General features: G+C 32.8%; 1 protein-coding gene across 3 annotated transcripts; it reads left to right on the plus strand.

The window, feature by feature from the left end:
• The first annotated feature begins 1218 nt into the window (after positions 1 to 1218).
• Positions 1219 to 13920, plus strand: LOC128682871 (vesicle-associated membrane protein-associated protein A-like). 3 transcript variants are annotated; one of them, XM_053767831.2, is made up of 8 exons: positions 1219 to 1406; positions 3960 to 4112; positions 4314 to 4417; positions 4497 to 4577; positions 5158 to 5226; positions 5567 to 5644; positions 6088 to 6198; positions 8429 to 13920. In XM_053767831.2, the coding sequence occupies exons 1-8, from the start codon at positions 1355 to 1357 to the stop codon at positions 8591 to 8593; spliced, it is 813 nt and encodes a 270-aa protein (XP_053623806.1). In that variant the 5' UTR covers positions 1219 to 1354; the 3' UTR covers positions 8594 to 13920. The 3 variants fall into 3 exon arrangements, with proteins under 3 accessions (XP_053623806.1, XP_053623805.1, XP_053623807.1); XM_053767830.2 differs by having other exon boundaries at positions 1222 to 1406; positions 3948 to 4112; XM_053767832.2 differs by lacking the exon at positions 5567 to 5644 and having other exon boundaries at positions 1223 to 1406; positions 3948 to 4112.
• Positions 13921 to 14834: the final 914 nt, after the last annotated feature.

The raw sequence follows: 14834 nt of genomic DNA on the forward strand, positions 1-14834 counted from the left end.
GACTTTCTACTTTATTTACTCAGTTTAGCACATTGAAATATATTTTATAAAAAAATTAAAACTTTTTTACTAAACATGCTGAAATCAGTGGCTGTCATAAAGAAAGGACTTAGTCCTAAGCACCTAGTACGAATTTCTTTTTCTATCATATACGCACATCCCTTTCTTTTCAGAAGTTGGAAGTCTATTTCAAATTGTGAAAATTTAGGGCATTAAATCTGAATCTGATCACCAGTTTGTATGTCAGAGCAAAACTTTTGTATTTTTTTCTATTTTATTTATTACAAAAGGAAAGCCTTCATGATCATTTTCTACATTTTGTGTTTAAATGCAAAATATGTACCTATATTTAACTCATTTGCGCAAATACTTTTGTAGTTAACTCGTTCGGACGGGTGTAATCAACAATCAAAGCAAAGTCGAGCGTTTCTTATACCAGGATTTTAAAAAATCTAGACTTTACCTTTATATAAACCACTAGCTGTTGCTCAGAGCCCGCCTTCAGAAATCTATGTTTCTATCACACATAATAAGAACATTACATATTTTTGTATGTAGTTTCCATTGTGATAAATTGTGCTCTGTGCTGCGAGTCAAATCCCCATTCTGGCTGCCTACCAATATTTGGTTCTGGTCCTGGTGAACTTAGTTCAACAAAACATAACTATCAATAATTTTAAGCTTTATTTACAAAGCAGAAATTCGTCGACGTAAAGTTCTAACAAGAACTAATAGCGCTCGTCTAAATGAAGAATAATCTATTTTATCTCTAAATTGAATTGATAATTTATTTTATCTATAAATTGAATTTAAATCAAATTTACATGAAGTACTTAGTAATAGTTATTGCATAGTGGATGGATATAACACTATATTATATTGGTAGAAATAATTAATTGTACTAAAACCATAGTAGGCAGGTACAAATCGAAATTCCATCAGATTGCAATTGATCGCAGTCATGCGCGCGCATACAATTTTTACGATTTGAAATCTATTCTGAAAGTGTGTTGATAGAAAAATATGTGAATTTATTTATGTACAAATATATTAAGTACTTCATATTTCCCAACTTCGAAAGAAATAATAATTAATTAAACGTCACTTATTTTGTAAAAAATACGTGAATATAGAGGTATATTGTTGATTTTTATGTGTCGTGTATTTTAAACGTTTCTATACTGGTAACACAAATGTTATAATAGACCCCCCCTAGAAAGAAAAAGGAACGCATGCGCAATGCGCAAGTTGGAATTCGTCATTCATCGTTCGCTTTGGCCGACATCGTGAAATATCAAATTTTTCTCAATCTGCAAATTTTGCCAACGATATACCGCAATTATAATAATACAAAATGCCTAACCAGGTATTAACTATAGAGCCCCAAAATGAGCTAAAATTTAAAGGTGAGTGTCTCTTTTATTTGACATATAGCAACCGCCGCATTGGAAACTTGGGCAGCAGACATAGGTCGAGAGCTAACTATGCTGACAAATGGAGTTTCTATTTCCAGATATCGGCATTTTTCAGGGTGCGGTTTACTGTACATTACATGATTTTACCTAATTATAACAATTGAAATACACTTAATCTAGCTGAATAAAGGTGTTATCTTAAAATCTATAATCTTCCATGATCCACTTATAAAAATACGACTGCGACAAATTATAATCCTCTTAACTCATATTTCTATAATTTAGTATCAAAATAACATTCCGTGTTTAATATTTTGATATATAATTCAGTTTGTAAGATAAAATAAATAATGAAGGAAACCTATTGACCTATATCAACATAATCATCTATATGTGGGTAGGTATATAATGTCACTGAGATTGGTAATTCCTTAAGTGATTAACATTGGAAGCAAGAGTCATGCAAGTATTTAGATTTATTCCATAAACATTTTACAGAATGGCCACCTAACAACAGTATCAGTGATGTCATGAAATATTACAGTCTTAGATGATTTCATATTTTTGATTATTCTGACAAAATATATATAAAAAGAGTATGTTGACAAATGCCAGTGAAAGTAATTAATAAATATGAATACCTATTCATATTTGTTAATTACTTTCACTTTCTATGTACCTATATACATTATATTACGAATATACATTAGTAACATAAAAACTAACCTACACAAATTTGCATTTGCAATAATAATGCACAAATCTGAAGATTTTGTATGTTTATTTATAAGGAATAACTTACAGAACTACTCGACTAATTTCCTAAATTCATTAACCAGTAAGCTAAAATATTCCTTAGTAACAATTTATGTCAATATTCCCATAAGAGGGATGCCCAGGCTGCAGCTATTTTATATTATTATGATAATATAACATGACATATATTAATTATGCATTACTGTAAATGTAGTGTTTAGTATTTTATATTCAGAATGCTATTTATTTTCTTAATTGAATATACAATACATGAGTCTACAACAATCTACTTGAAGTTGATGTGTTGGTTAAAATTTTTACTTGTGATCATCTTCCTTACTTCTTATTTTAGTATTGTAGTAGTAGTTAAGGTTATTTTCATATACCTACTATCAAGGAAGTGATAGTAGTTTGTTACATTCCACCTAGCTCAGTAATAAAAAGACAGTTGTTTTAAGTGTTACCTCTGCATAATATATATATATATGTTTGTCTGAAATAACACCATTTTGGTATACATTTAATTTACTTGACAAATAAACAATAGGTGATTCCTGTTAAATTTATAGTACTTAGTATACAATTATTAATACATTTGGGAATGGACATTATCTTAATACCAAAATTATAATATGACTAGCCCCGATCCATTGCTCCCTTGGAAATTCTAGGTTATATTCTACCCATGTACTAAATTTCATAATAATCGTTCCAGTAGAAATTTGCATGAACATACAGACACAAACTTTTGCATTTATAATATTAGTATTATAATTGATTATAAGAATATCAAAACCGAGGGGTTTTGATATTAAACCTTGATTTGATTTGAAAAAAATAAATATCTTTGTATTTGGTGACATAGTATGTAACCTGATAAGTTATGTATGTTGAGCCTTTGATTTATTTTTGTATGAATACAGTTTTTGATAACAATATATGTAATTGTAAAAATACTCATTTTACCATTATAGTTTCATGGGCATATTGGTAATAAAGTAATTTACATTTCTCATATTTGGTAAGTAGGTCCTTATTACCCCCAAATGGGGCCTTGTAGGTGACCAATAAGCGCTCTAGGCTAATGTAGCTAGAAAAGTCCTAGGGAGGTCATAAAAATAAATACTTCACTCTTTCAAAAAGTTCGCGTACATCTAACCATCATACATGGAATTAGTAGATACTTTCTACGAAGTACTTATTACATATATGCCATCATACTGGCAATAGACATCGTGCATTCAGCCTTGTCTTCGTATAAATATAATAGTTAACAAATTTAAATAGGTATAGAACGGCGAAACTCGAAGCTCAATTCGTTCATGAAAATAAAATCTTTACTTGGTTCTTTTTAATGAAATAAGGCGGGAATAGAAATATTTTAATTTAAATATTGTTTGAGATTTTTTTACAATTACGTTTTTTTTATTTACCTAACAATCGAGATGTAAAGCAGAGTATTTAGCTCAGGTGTAAGCATCAATTGCACCCTCGAACTATAGGGTGATGCCTTACAGCCCTTGGCTACCAATCTACTATTACCAGTTTCCATCACTCTGGTTACCTTCACTAGAAACAATTACTTGTTGTTTAATGTACTAGTGCCCGATGCATACCTACTATACATTGTAGGTATAACTACTATCAGAGTATCCTCACTACTTGAATAAAGTTTGCTTGCTTACTATTTTCCTTTGCGGTGGGCTATAATAGTCTTAGTTTATTAATATATGGTGCTAATGTTAAGAGTATAGTCAATATTATTGATTTTTTTAGTTGATTCCTCAGGACTATTCGAGCAGGGGTACACCACATACATGCGACTCATAAACCCTTCCAGTGATACAGTGCTGTTTAAGATTAAGACTACCGCACCAAAGAAATATTGTGTACGTCCTAATTCTGGCGTGCTGGAGCCTAACTCTAAAGTTGAAATAGCAAGTAAGTTATTTAACTTTAATAATTATTGGTATGTTAAATATAATCGAACAAATTTACTATTGTATTTATATTTTGTTAAGGAAGAAGAATGTTAAGGTAAAGTGTGGTCAGTTTATCCATTATTGCTTGTGTTGTAGTCCTAGGACTTGTACATGTTTGGTAACAGGGGCTATAAGGCTTTATGTTACTTTGTATTTTCAGTTACGCCACAACCCGTGTATGTTGAGCCCAACGAAAAAAATAAACACAAGTTCATGGTGCAAAGCATTATTGCTCCAGAAGGAAAGACTAACATAGACCAAGTGGTATGTATACTGTTTAATTTGTCTGTTTAAGTGTCAGTAGTGAACCAATGTGCATTGAATCTATTTGATTGAATTACAGTGGAAGGAGATAAGTCCAGATCAGCTCATGGATTACAAGCTGAAATGTGTTTTTGAAACACCCCGTGGTACTAATCTCAATGTAAGTAATTCTTTTTGAATTTATTTTGAGCTAAACATTTTATTCCTGTTAGTATAATTCCAGTGTGTAAAATTGTGGTGGTGATAGCTTTTCGTAAATAGGTCATTTCGTAAATTTTATATGAACCTGGAGAAGCAAGTAATGAGAATCCTGTTGTGATCATACATTTAATTTCAAAAGTAAATAATATTTTGTTATGTAAAGTTTGTACAGGGTATGTAGACATGTCCTTATAAAATTTCCTATCCAACAGTGAAAACAAGTTCAAAAATATCTGTACTGTTGTTTAGGAACAACTGGAATTCCCACCAATAATAAGACACTGCAGGAATAACAGAGGCGTAAAGTGATTTCAAATTATATTTTGTTGTAATTTATTAACATTTTAAAACATTTTAACGCGACTTAACACCTTTTTTATTTAATGTAGCTGATGTTTCAACGACCTTGCAGTCGCCGTGGTCGCAATGTTATAATTGATTATTTGATATTGATATCAAATGTACCAATTTACAAAAGCTACCTAAACCCTGTACAATTTTTTATCAACATAATTTTTAAAGAATAGACAATATTACAGGACTCAGGCGACGCCGCCCAAAACGAAGTGACCAAGAAGAGGGTTGCAGTCACGGAATCCACAACAAAGGTAACATAATTTTTGTTGCACAGAGTTAATGTTGTGACTGTCAACTTGTGACGCTAACCAGATGTATAATTGTCTATGGAACTCCTATTTATTGCACGAAATTTATATGGCGTATTTGTTTTGTAGTTTCGTGAGCTTATTACATTTATTTTTAACCATTCCATAATATTAAAGAACCATGCATGAGAACAAGACGCAATCATATTTCATTTTATTATAATTGGAGCTGGATCATGTCCCTACTCTACCATTTTATGACATGGGAGCGTTCATCGGGTATAAATTCAATAACGTATCAAATTACTCCAAGCTTGGCATGTTTTTAATTATTATATTACAGGATGCTGTAGAGGGTCATATCCAGGACGCAAAGAGGAGGGATGATGATCACACACCGGGTTTAACCGCAAAATCTACGGTACCTTGTTCATTTGTCTTCTCATGAAACTCGCCATTTTATTAAAATCATGATCTTCTAATTCGGTCATTCATATTCGGTAATTATATTAAAAACAAAAGAACTGGCAATTACGCGTGTTTCAAAATATTTTTTTGGGGCTTTTCATCGCATTTATCGGAAATACGTACGGCAAAATAATTTGAGGTAGTTACAGGCTTTTTAATTGTTTTGTTCATAAAAAGCACTAAATTTATGACTTATGCCACAACACATACATTTTGGCAATGAAAATGAGTTATGACTCATTACCTACCTTGATGATATTGAGTCAGACATTATCGTAGCATCCTTATGACCTTGAATCTTTCAACTGCATGGTTTATTTTAATTTGCTATTTGTTACATGTTTGGTTTGGCACGGTTGGTTTTTTATATTACTTTTTTTATATATTTTTTTTCAGAATCTTCCAAAATCTGATCACGTGGAAAGCGATCTGCAAAAAGCGTCCTTAGAGGTTATTCTTTTGAGAGAGGAAGAAAGCAAATTAAGACAAGAGAATCTGCAGTTAAAAGTGAGTTTTTTTTTATTTTGTTCCTAATTTGGATTATTAAATTTTCCGTAGTGCAATGCGAAAGTGAAGCTTAACATGATTTAGATAACCTAGTTTAAACGAAGTACTGCAGGTATAAGCTGTTTTTCGTTATATTGCGATTGAATTCTGCCTTTGGAATGCCGTTTTGCATACAATAATTATTTGGTTTATTGTTTTGTTTCCTATATTTACATAAAATATCCAATACAATCATAGATCTTGCTGCCGATAGTGATTGTTACTGTATAAAATAGGTAGTTTTGGAAAACTACCTATTTTATACATTAGAGTTTTTATTGTCGCCTTCCACATGTTGACTAAATAAAGTATGTGTAAGTATTCAGCGTATATTCTCTATTCATGTAAATTTTCTTCGAAATCCCTTATGTGTTTTTTTTTATTGAGTGACAGAACTCAAATCAACACTTTTGCAAACATGTATAATAATACAGTATAGTGTGGATTTGAGTTAATTCTATCTAATAAGATAGAATAGAAGTAGATGACCGTGAGAGAACGCCATCTGCGGAAGAAGATGAGGCCCACAGCCACAGTTAATCGTTGGTAAATTAGTAAATCAACTGTTTTAATATTATTGACTTCCTTCATGAGAAAATTATTCTCCTTCCCGCGAGAATTTAGTAAAATTATCTCTAGCGCTCCTTTGCATTCCCCATTGAATTGTGATGATTTTAATATCAATACTTACACACCTAATAAATATCCACGGCCTTGGCTTGCTTTAATTCATTTTTGAAATAAAACTTCTGGAATTTTTATTATCATAACTACTCAGTTTCATGTCTGTGGTCCATACTAGAATAGGACCACTACTTGTTTTCCCATGGATGTCGTACGAGGCGACAAAAGAGCACATGCCTGGCTACAATAGCATTCCCAGGGACGGTTTACAGCGGATAGTACGCTGCTATTGCACATATAACAATTATACTTTGCGCCTCGTTATTGATATGTGACAGACTGTCATTGAACTAAGCGATAGCGAGATAATGGGTCGCCAGAGAAATATTTCATATAGTTTCATTTATTACTAGGTATTTATTTACCTTGTAAAAGTGCAAACGCGATGATATTGCCGATTGTTTAAATTTATTGCTATTATTACTGCTAAGCGATATTTTATCAGTTACGGTCGTGTGTACCAAGCCGGGTCCGCTGCGCCATCTTTTGAACAGAACATTGTTCTAAAACGTAATTTTATCGTTGTAATTTGTTCACATGTTCCGTTCAACACATGGTGCAGCGGACTCAGCTTTATATTGTAGGCAAGTTTAAAAAAATAATAGCTATCACATTTTGAAATTAGTTTTGCATTTCCAACTGTTTTCTGGTCCATTATCGCCATTTCGACAGTGCTGTAGTTGGAATAATTCATAAATAAGTAGGAATCTCAAGCGTCATTATAATCCATATCCAAGTGTCCAGAATTCAGTATAGATCAAGCCAATAAAAACATCATACTAGCGCGTATGATATAATGTTTGTAACACTCACTTGCATAAGCCTCCAGTTAAACTGATACGCGTCCCAACTAATATTATGTCTGCTTGTAAATCTTACCAATTGCGATCTGAAATCTTACCAAAAATGTTTGTTCCTTACCTCATCACGCTTTAACTTCTCAATCTTGGAATTTTGAATATATGCAGCAAAAGGATATTTAAATATTTTTTAACTTTAAATTCTCGCGATAGCGAATCCTTTCGGCCCAACGGGTGCCTAGTAGAATATAAGTTGGTGCTCATGTAAATGTACTACGTGTAAAACGTTTACGCAGGTCTGTTTTGATAATGATTTTGATTTAATTGTCTTCTAGTTGTCTCTGCTAATAACTTATTTGATGTAACGTACAGTTGTTTTTGTACGCAATTATATATGAGCGATAAAAGCTTTCTGCGATTTATCTGCTTTGTAATTATGAGGTAAATTTTAAAGGCTTGCCTCTCACAAAATTGATTATTATATATTTTGCTTTTTCCGATGTTATTCTGTAATCAACATTATACTGAATTTATCTTTCCATAAAAAAATATAAAATATTTCGTAATATTGGTACTTAGTGTCTTTTTTGTATCAATATTTATTAAAGTATATTTGTTTGTGTAATTTGAAAATAGCCAAACAACCATGTGGAGCGCAAAGTTTTGACCCGTTTCTATTTATTATATCGTCTTGCCATGGTTTTCAGGAAGAGCTGCTGCGTCTGCACCAGACGGCCAGTGGCGACGGACGCGTGGCCCGCACTCACTCGTACGAGCCCGAAAAGACCGCCCAGGCCGCCACCATGCCCTGGATGGTAACGGCTCTAGTCATGGCTTTCATCGGTATCATCATCGGAAAGTTCCTCATGTGAATGGTCTCTCTCCGACCCGCGGTGACCGGCCACCTCACAGACACCGCTGTCACACCACTTACGAACCATCCTCTCGTACAAGGCAGCTTAACATTTATTGATATACCTCCAAGATTTCTCATGCACTTGTGTTTCCCCAGTCTGGCCCTCTGTAAAGGTTTCTGATGTTTCATAATTTTTCACGAAAGAAATGTTTTGTTATATATTTGACGTGCCTAAATTTGATTCTGAAATTTTAGTTAAACTTGAAGGCATTAGATTAACTATTAACTCAATATAATGTGACCGCATGTTTACATTTTTAGTGCAGATATCGTCAAAATGTAAGGTAGGCGACATATAACGTACTAATACATATATGTATTACATATATATTATATATGTAGTACTTACTATTACATATATATTATATAAAGTGAAATAAATGTCTAATACATTTTATTACGAATTAATCATTTCTGTCACTAAAGTATACTAAATGTACTATTGATAACCCGTCAATTCCAATTTAAAAATATTTTTATAAAGATAACACACGTTATGAAAGCGGCATTAACATTAGGATCTTAAATTTGAGTCGCCGATTTTGAAGTGATTCTTTCCTATGCACTAGGTGATACCAAAACGTGTGAGGCCGGACGGTTTTGTAATGTACCTGAGCGACGTGGATAGTCAATATAAGTGCTTATATTGATAATTTTATCTGGCACCTGTATTGTAAAAAGATAATCATATCTTATTACATTTTCGCCTACCGTATTAGTATAGAAAAATATAAGGATGAAAAAGTGTGACAAACTAAAATGTATTTGTAATGTTTTATTTCTTTTATTAGGCATTGATGTGGCATTAGTAGTGTTTTATAGTAGCCGATACTATTACTGAATAGATCTAAATCGTTTGAAACATATAGGAACTAGAGAATTTTAGTTTGTTGTAATAATGTACGGGGCGGGGCGTACACGACTAAACAGGTATTTAACTGTTTAGTCATTAAAGTGTATTTGGTAAAGTGTAACAGTCGTATACATAACTGTTATTCTCTCCACGTCACTGCTTTTAATTGTAAACCCTGACCATATTGTTGGGTGTCTGATTTTAGTTGTTGAACAAAACTGTAGATCGATTATTTTATAATTTACTATACCTACTTTGCCCAGCGACCAAAAAAGCAGCAGCGCCTTCACCAAACCAATCTGTTACAATTGTTTTAACCTTTTGCTGACTTGTCCCATTGCTGTTAAAAGGTCCTTATTTTCCATCCGTGACGATCCATGGCAAAATCTAGCTATTCTCTCAAAAGAATGTTTAGGTAATCCCATCATCTAATCCGTGATCTGCCTCTACCTCTCCAGCCCTCAGTTACTCAAAAAGCGGCTAATATGACCATCATTCTAGAGCATTCCTCGCCCACCCTGATTTTTATCAGTAAACGTAGCTTGATATTCCCGACTTTATCTAGATTAGTGATTTAAATTATTTTTCAAATATCTATAAAACATACTAGTGCCACATTTAAGCTATATATTTATTGATAAAATCCGCTTACTCAAAATGATAGCATCCACTCTCAGCTTCTCGGAAGTTCCAGCTTTAGTATTCACGAAACTCAAACACGACTTCTGATATATGACGCGTCGATATATCATTTTTAGGCCTGTTGCCCACTTACGCACCTAGTGTAGACCTATTGCTATGTGTGGATCATTATGGGTGTGCCAGTATGTAGTATTCACGCGCCGTAGAAAAATTCGGCAGCGAAACGCCGACAACATGTCCGTGGAAAAGAAGCCTTACTTTACATGACATAAACAGTTTAAATGACACAATCTCTAGTTATTGTAAATCACCCATAACCCAATATTATAAGATTTTGTATAAACCTTTGCGTATTTCATATGTGTAGTGAAAGTTTAATTTAGACCGTTTAAATTTTACACCGTCTGTCAATTTTAAACTTGTTATTTGTATCTATTTGCTTAGTCTTGCGACAATACTTAATACGTTGCATATTTTATTGACAAATGAAATAGAAGACAATAGTAGCCATGTAAATATTGTATCGAACTGGTCGGTGTCTGTAGTGTTTATTGAAATGACATTGAAGTTTTGATGAGCACTCATTTGAAATCTCGCATTTAAATATCTGTTAGCCATTTACTCAGATTTGGGAAACACGGCAGACGAAAATTACTAACTTGTTACTTAGACTAGTGTTAAGCTGTCTTTTGCATTATATATTGAGAAGTATCAGTACGAGTATTACTTCATACGGTGACAGAAAAATTGTATATCGTATATTAAAAGCCGCGTCTTCTGCATCACTGGTCCAATTCTCTCCGAGTGGTAGCAACGCGAAACGTCTTGTTTTTCAGCCATATCGCGCGAAATGCGAGACAATACTTGTGATTGTTTTACACCAGTTTTTGTTTTCATATTTTAGTAAATTAAAGTTCACCTTAACATTATGGTTTAGCACTGCGATTCGTTCGTGGTGGTCGATATATGGGGCCTCACTGCACTGCAATTGGCTGCTAAAATACTAATCGGTAATATTTAATAATGAGTAAGATAAATATCCTGTAGGTGAAAGAAAAATCGTTACTTCGATTTGCCTGCGCCAATGTGAATTGGACCTTATAGCTAAATATTTCATTTCACAAAAACATAGTTAAAAGTGGCGTTTTCACAACTGCAGTTGTATAGAATTGCAGTTGTAAATGTACTTATGCTCATGCAAAAGTAATAAATTTGGTTCAGTCACCTCGCACACTGTTAGACTAATTGTATATGAAAATTAATAATATGTTTGTATATAAATATTACAATAAAACTGCAGGAGACTCGGCTTAATAAATTAAACGGTTTAATGAAATACGGAAATAATTTAGTGAATAACTATATTAGATGTCAGTGTACGTACCTCAATTTCCCATTTTATTCTTTAATCCTGTTCTGCTGTAGTCAAAATAAAGAGTTCATATATTGTAGCCTCAATTTCAAAAGTAATTAATTGATCACATTGAAATCTAAAACATCTAATTTTCTCTTATACAAATTGCAATTTTGCTATATATTGCAAGTTAAAGCGCGCCCTACTCTTTTCCCATAAAAGTAAGGAAAATGGCAAAGGAAATATACATTACTGTCTGGTCGCGATGCCCCATTCTTTTAACGCGGATTTCGGTAATATTATTATTGATGACATTTATAAATTTTCATATTTATTATGGTATACTGCATAGTTCAAAAGCTTTTTGATAACATAAATTTTATTGTGTTTTGTGATTACTTGAGTATTTATTGTTGACAATCAACATAATACAAAAATAATCTGTTTCAAATTAGTGCTCGTATTATACTAGTAATGCACGGTTCGATATTGCAATAATATTAAGTAAAAAGTACAGATGATATCAAAAACACTTGCCGTGTAAATGAGGGAAGACGGAAAGGGAGAAGGTAATTTTTTTACACTATAATTGTATTATATTTAATTTCAAAGCAGTTAAATTTGAGTATTGAGTGCATAACGAGTTACGAAATTAGTGTTCTTATTGACCGTGCCTTCACACGTCACAGCCATATGACAAGGATTCACGTATATGTACGTGTAATATACGTGTTCATAATTTCATAAACATTTTAAATTTGTGTAGCGACTTGACATAAGATCGCGCCGACCGCGATTTCCAAATTTCACTGACATTACAATACGTGACTGATTTAGTTGGTATTACCGTTCATGTCTACAACGAATGTTTTATTTTGACAATCATTTACTCCATACTAATCCACGAATGATGCTATAACAATTACACGTCGTATCATTACTCTCCCGATGTCGGCCTTACTCTTTAAGTTTCAACCTACATGACAAATGGGGCCGTTATTATCACACATTTTATATTCTATTGTATTAAAAACTAATTATATACGAGGCGAAATGATTTGAAGAAGAATATTTATGTTACAGTTTTAACACTCTTATCGTAACCTATCGCTATATTTTTTTAATTATGAGAATTATTAAAAATCAAATTCCCCTAAATAGTAAAAGCGTGATTGGAAAATGTATAAACATCACAATAACAAAAGTCGCATCTTATCCCTGCTATTCCTATTGGCCACACTTTTACGTATTTAGGAGATCATTTCTGAAAACAGATTTTATTTTATAATTTGACTATCCAGTAGTTTTTTATTACTAGAGGAATATCTTGATTGCATTTTTAAACATTTTGATTTGGTTTTACGTACATATATTCCGTGGATTGGTTTCAATATGTGAGGTAGTTCAAAGTGCCGGTAGCTTTAGTGAGCTCGCTAGATAAATTGTTTTAGCTTATTTATAGTGGCATCATGCATTGTGAACCTATTCGACATGCTGCCGGCACTGGGTCACTACACGACGTCGAGAGAACCCAGGGGGGCTTGTAAACCTGCTTATTAGAATCATCTTATGTAAATAAAAGATGTTCAAATATCATACTGATTGCCGACGGTATTAGTATTAAACTAAGCAGTAGCCACGCCGGCATCAGTTTTCCGAGCATAAAGACAACATGCAAGTCATCATAGACGATTTTTGAATTACACTGTAATTGACCGTCTGAAAGTACGAATTTTAATAACGAGAAAAGTAACTATCAGTGTTAGATCATTTGTTCTGAATATTTAATAGTGTTTGCGTATGTCATTTCTTTGAAGCGAATTGAAATGATGTTGAATGTTATTGCAATATAGATATTAATTTTAGTAATAAAATATAAATGTTAGTGCTACTTCGTTAGTTGTTCGTTCTGAAATCGTCTATGAGCTTTTCTCTGCACGCGTGACGACTCAATCATAAATTGAGCATACATGTTTACTCTCTTGGTGTAAAGGCGTTATTATTTAGTGTATACTTTATGGGAATAATGGTTCATGTTTCTCAACTGGGGCTGGATATTAGCCTCGCAAATATGTAACCAAGTGTATTTAGCATTGTCGGGACTGTTACCAACCGTTCTGTGATGTCAACTAAACAATCTTGGTTTTTATTGAAAAGGTATTGTAGTCTAAAATAATCATCCATAAGGCTTATTATTAATATATATTTTAATGATTGTATTATAAATGGTTACTGCTTTTCGTCATCTTGTATAATCTTATTTTAAAAAATGATATTGTATCGATGTAATTCAATGACAATTTGCGTATTAAATTTGGTAGTCTTTTTTTAAATTAACAATAGAGAAACATTTAAAATTTCCCTACGGTATTGTTGTTATATTAAACTATGCTATATTGTATCGTTTTCTTAAATAAAAGACTTAATTTATGAATATTTTTGTTAATTATCTCAGTAATATAGCCTCCCTAGCCTCTTCTTGTGTTATGACTCCCGCGCGCGGGGCCTTTCTTAATCTATGGTATATAACTTATTTCGTTCTGTTAATGCCAAAATTGGCAAAATCAGGAATAAGGCACCGCGCGACGGGCCTTCTAATTTTATGGGAAAATATACCTACTTAGATTGCTTTTTGTACATAGATTTGAAGTGGGACGCTTTGTATATAACAGTCTGACAGTCTTCATTCTCCATTTGAAAAGAAATGTATTTCATACCAATGTGACTATGATGATTTACAATATGATAGATGTCAGACAGAAGGTCAGTAAAATGTAAAAAAAAATGTGTGGTCTAGATAAAAATAAGGAATATTACTGCGCAATTGTCCCGCCAGAGTGCGTACTGTGTGGTTGGTAAACAAATGCATTGCTGCCTTTTGTTAAGTTGGTGAAAACGTTTATTTAAAGTACTTTATTTCCTTATGTAAGCATTCGTTTGTGAAAATATACAACAGTGTTGCATATTCGGGTGCCGAAATATCGGGAGACATCGTTTTCCAAAAGGTAAAAAACTTCGAAAACTATACGTAACCGCCAAACGCTGCAAAAATTTCGAGCTAATAAATAGACAAACTTATGAAAATATGGACTTCATACAGGTAAGGCTTTCAGTCCAAATCAAGTTTAGTTTGTTAGCAGTTGACATAAGTTATTATTATTTTCAGGACCCGCTAACCGCCTTTCAGTTTTCGGTTTAAAATTGAAGACTTCAAAGTGTTGAGTACAATGCGACAAAGAGCTGCTAAACGTGAAGTTAAAAATCAAATATGTGTCGTCGTATATGAAGTTAACCCTATTAGACGGTTTTTTGTGTTTATATTTTGGATTTGAATAGTTTTTGGGTCGA

Source organism: Plodia interpunctella, chromosome Z (assembly GCF_027563975.2).
Source record: "Plodia interpunctella isolate USDA-ARS_2022_Savannah chromosome Z, ilPloInte3.2, whole genome shotgun sequence".
In the NCBI taxonomy this organism is placed as follows: Eukaryota; Metazoa; Arthropoda; class Insecta; order Lepidoptera; family Pyralidae; genus Plodia; species Plodia interpunctella.

Coding starts and splice junctions, on each gene's coding strand:
- LOC128682871 (XM_053767830.2), top strand. CDS start 1,355: ATGCCTAACCAGGTATTAACTATAGAGCCCCAAAATGAGCTAAAATTT. Junction 1,407..3,947: donor AAATGAGCTAAAATTTAAAG/GTGAGTGTCTCT, acceptor TGATTTTTTTAG/TTGATTCCTCAGGACTATTC. Junction 4,418..4,496: donor AGACTAACATAGACCAAGTG/GTATGTATACTG, acceptor ATTGAATTACAG/TGGAAGGAGATAAGTCCAGA.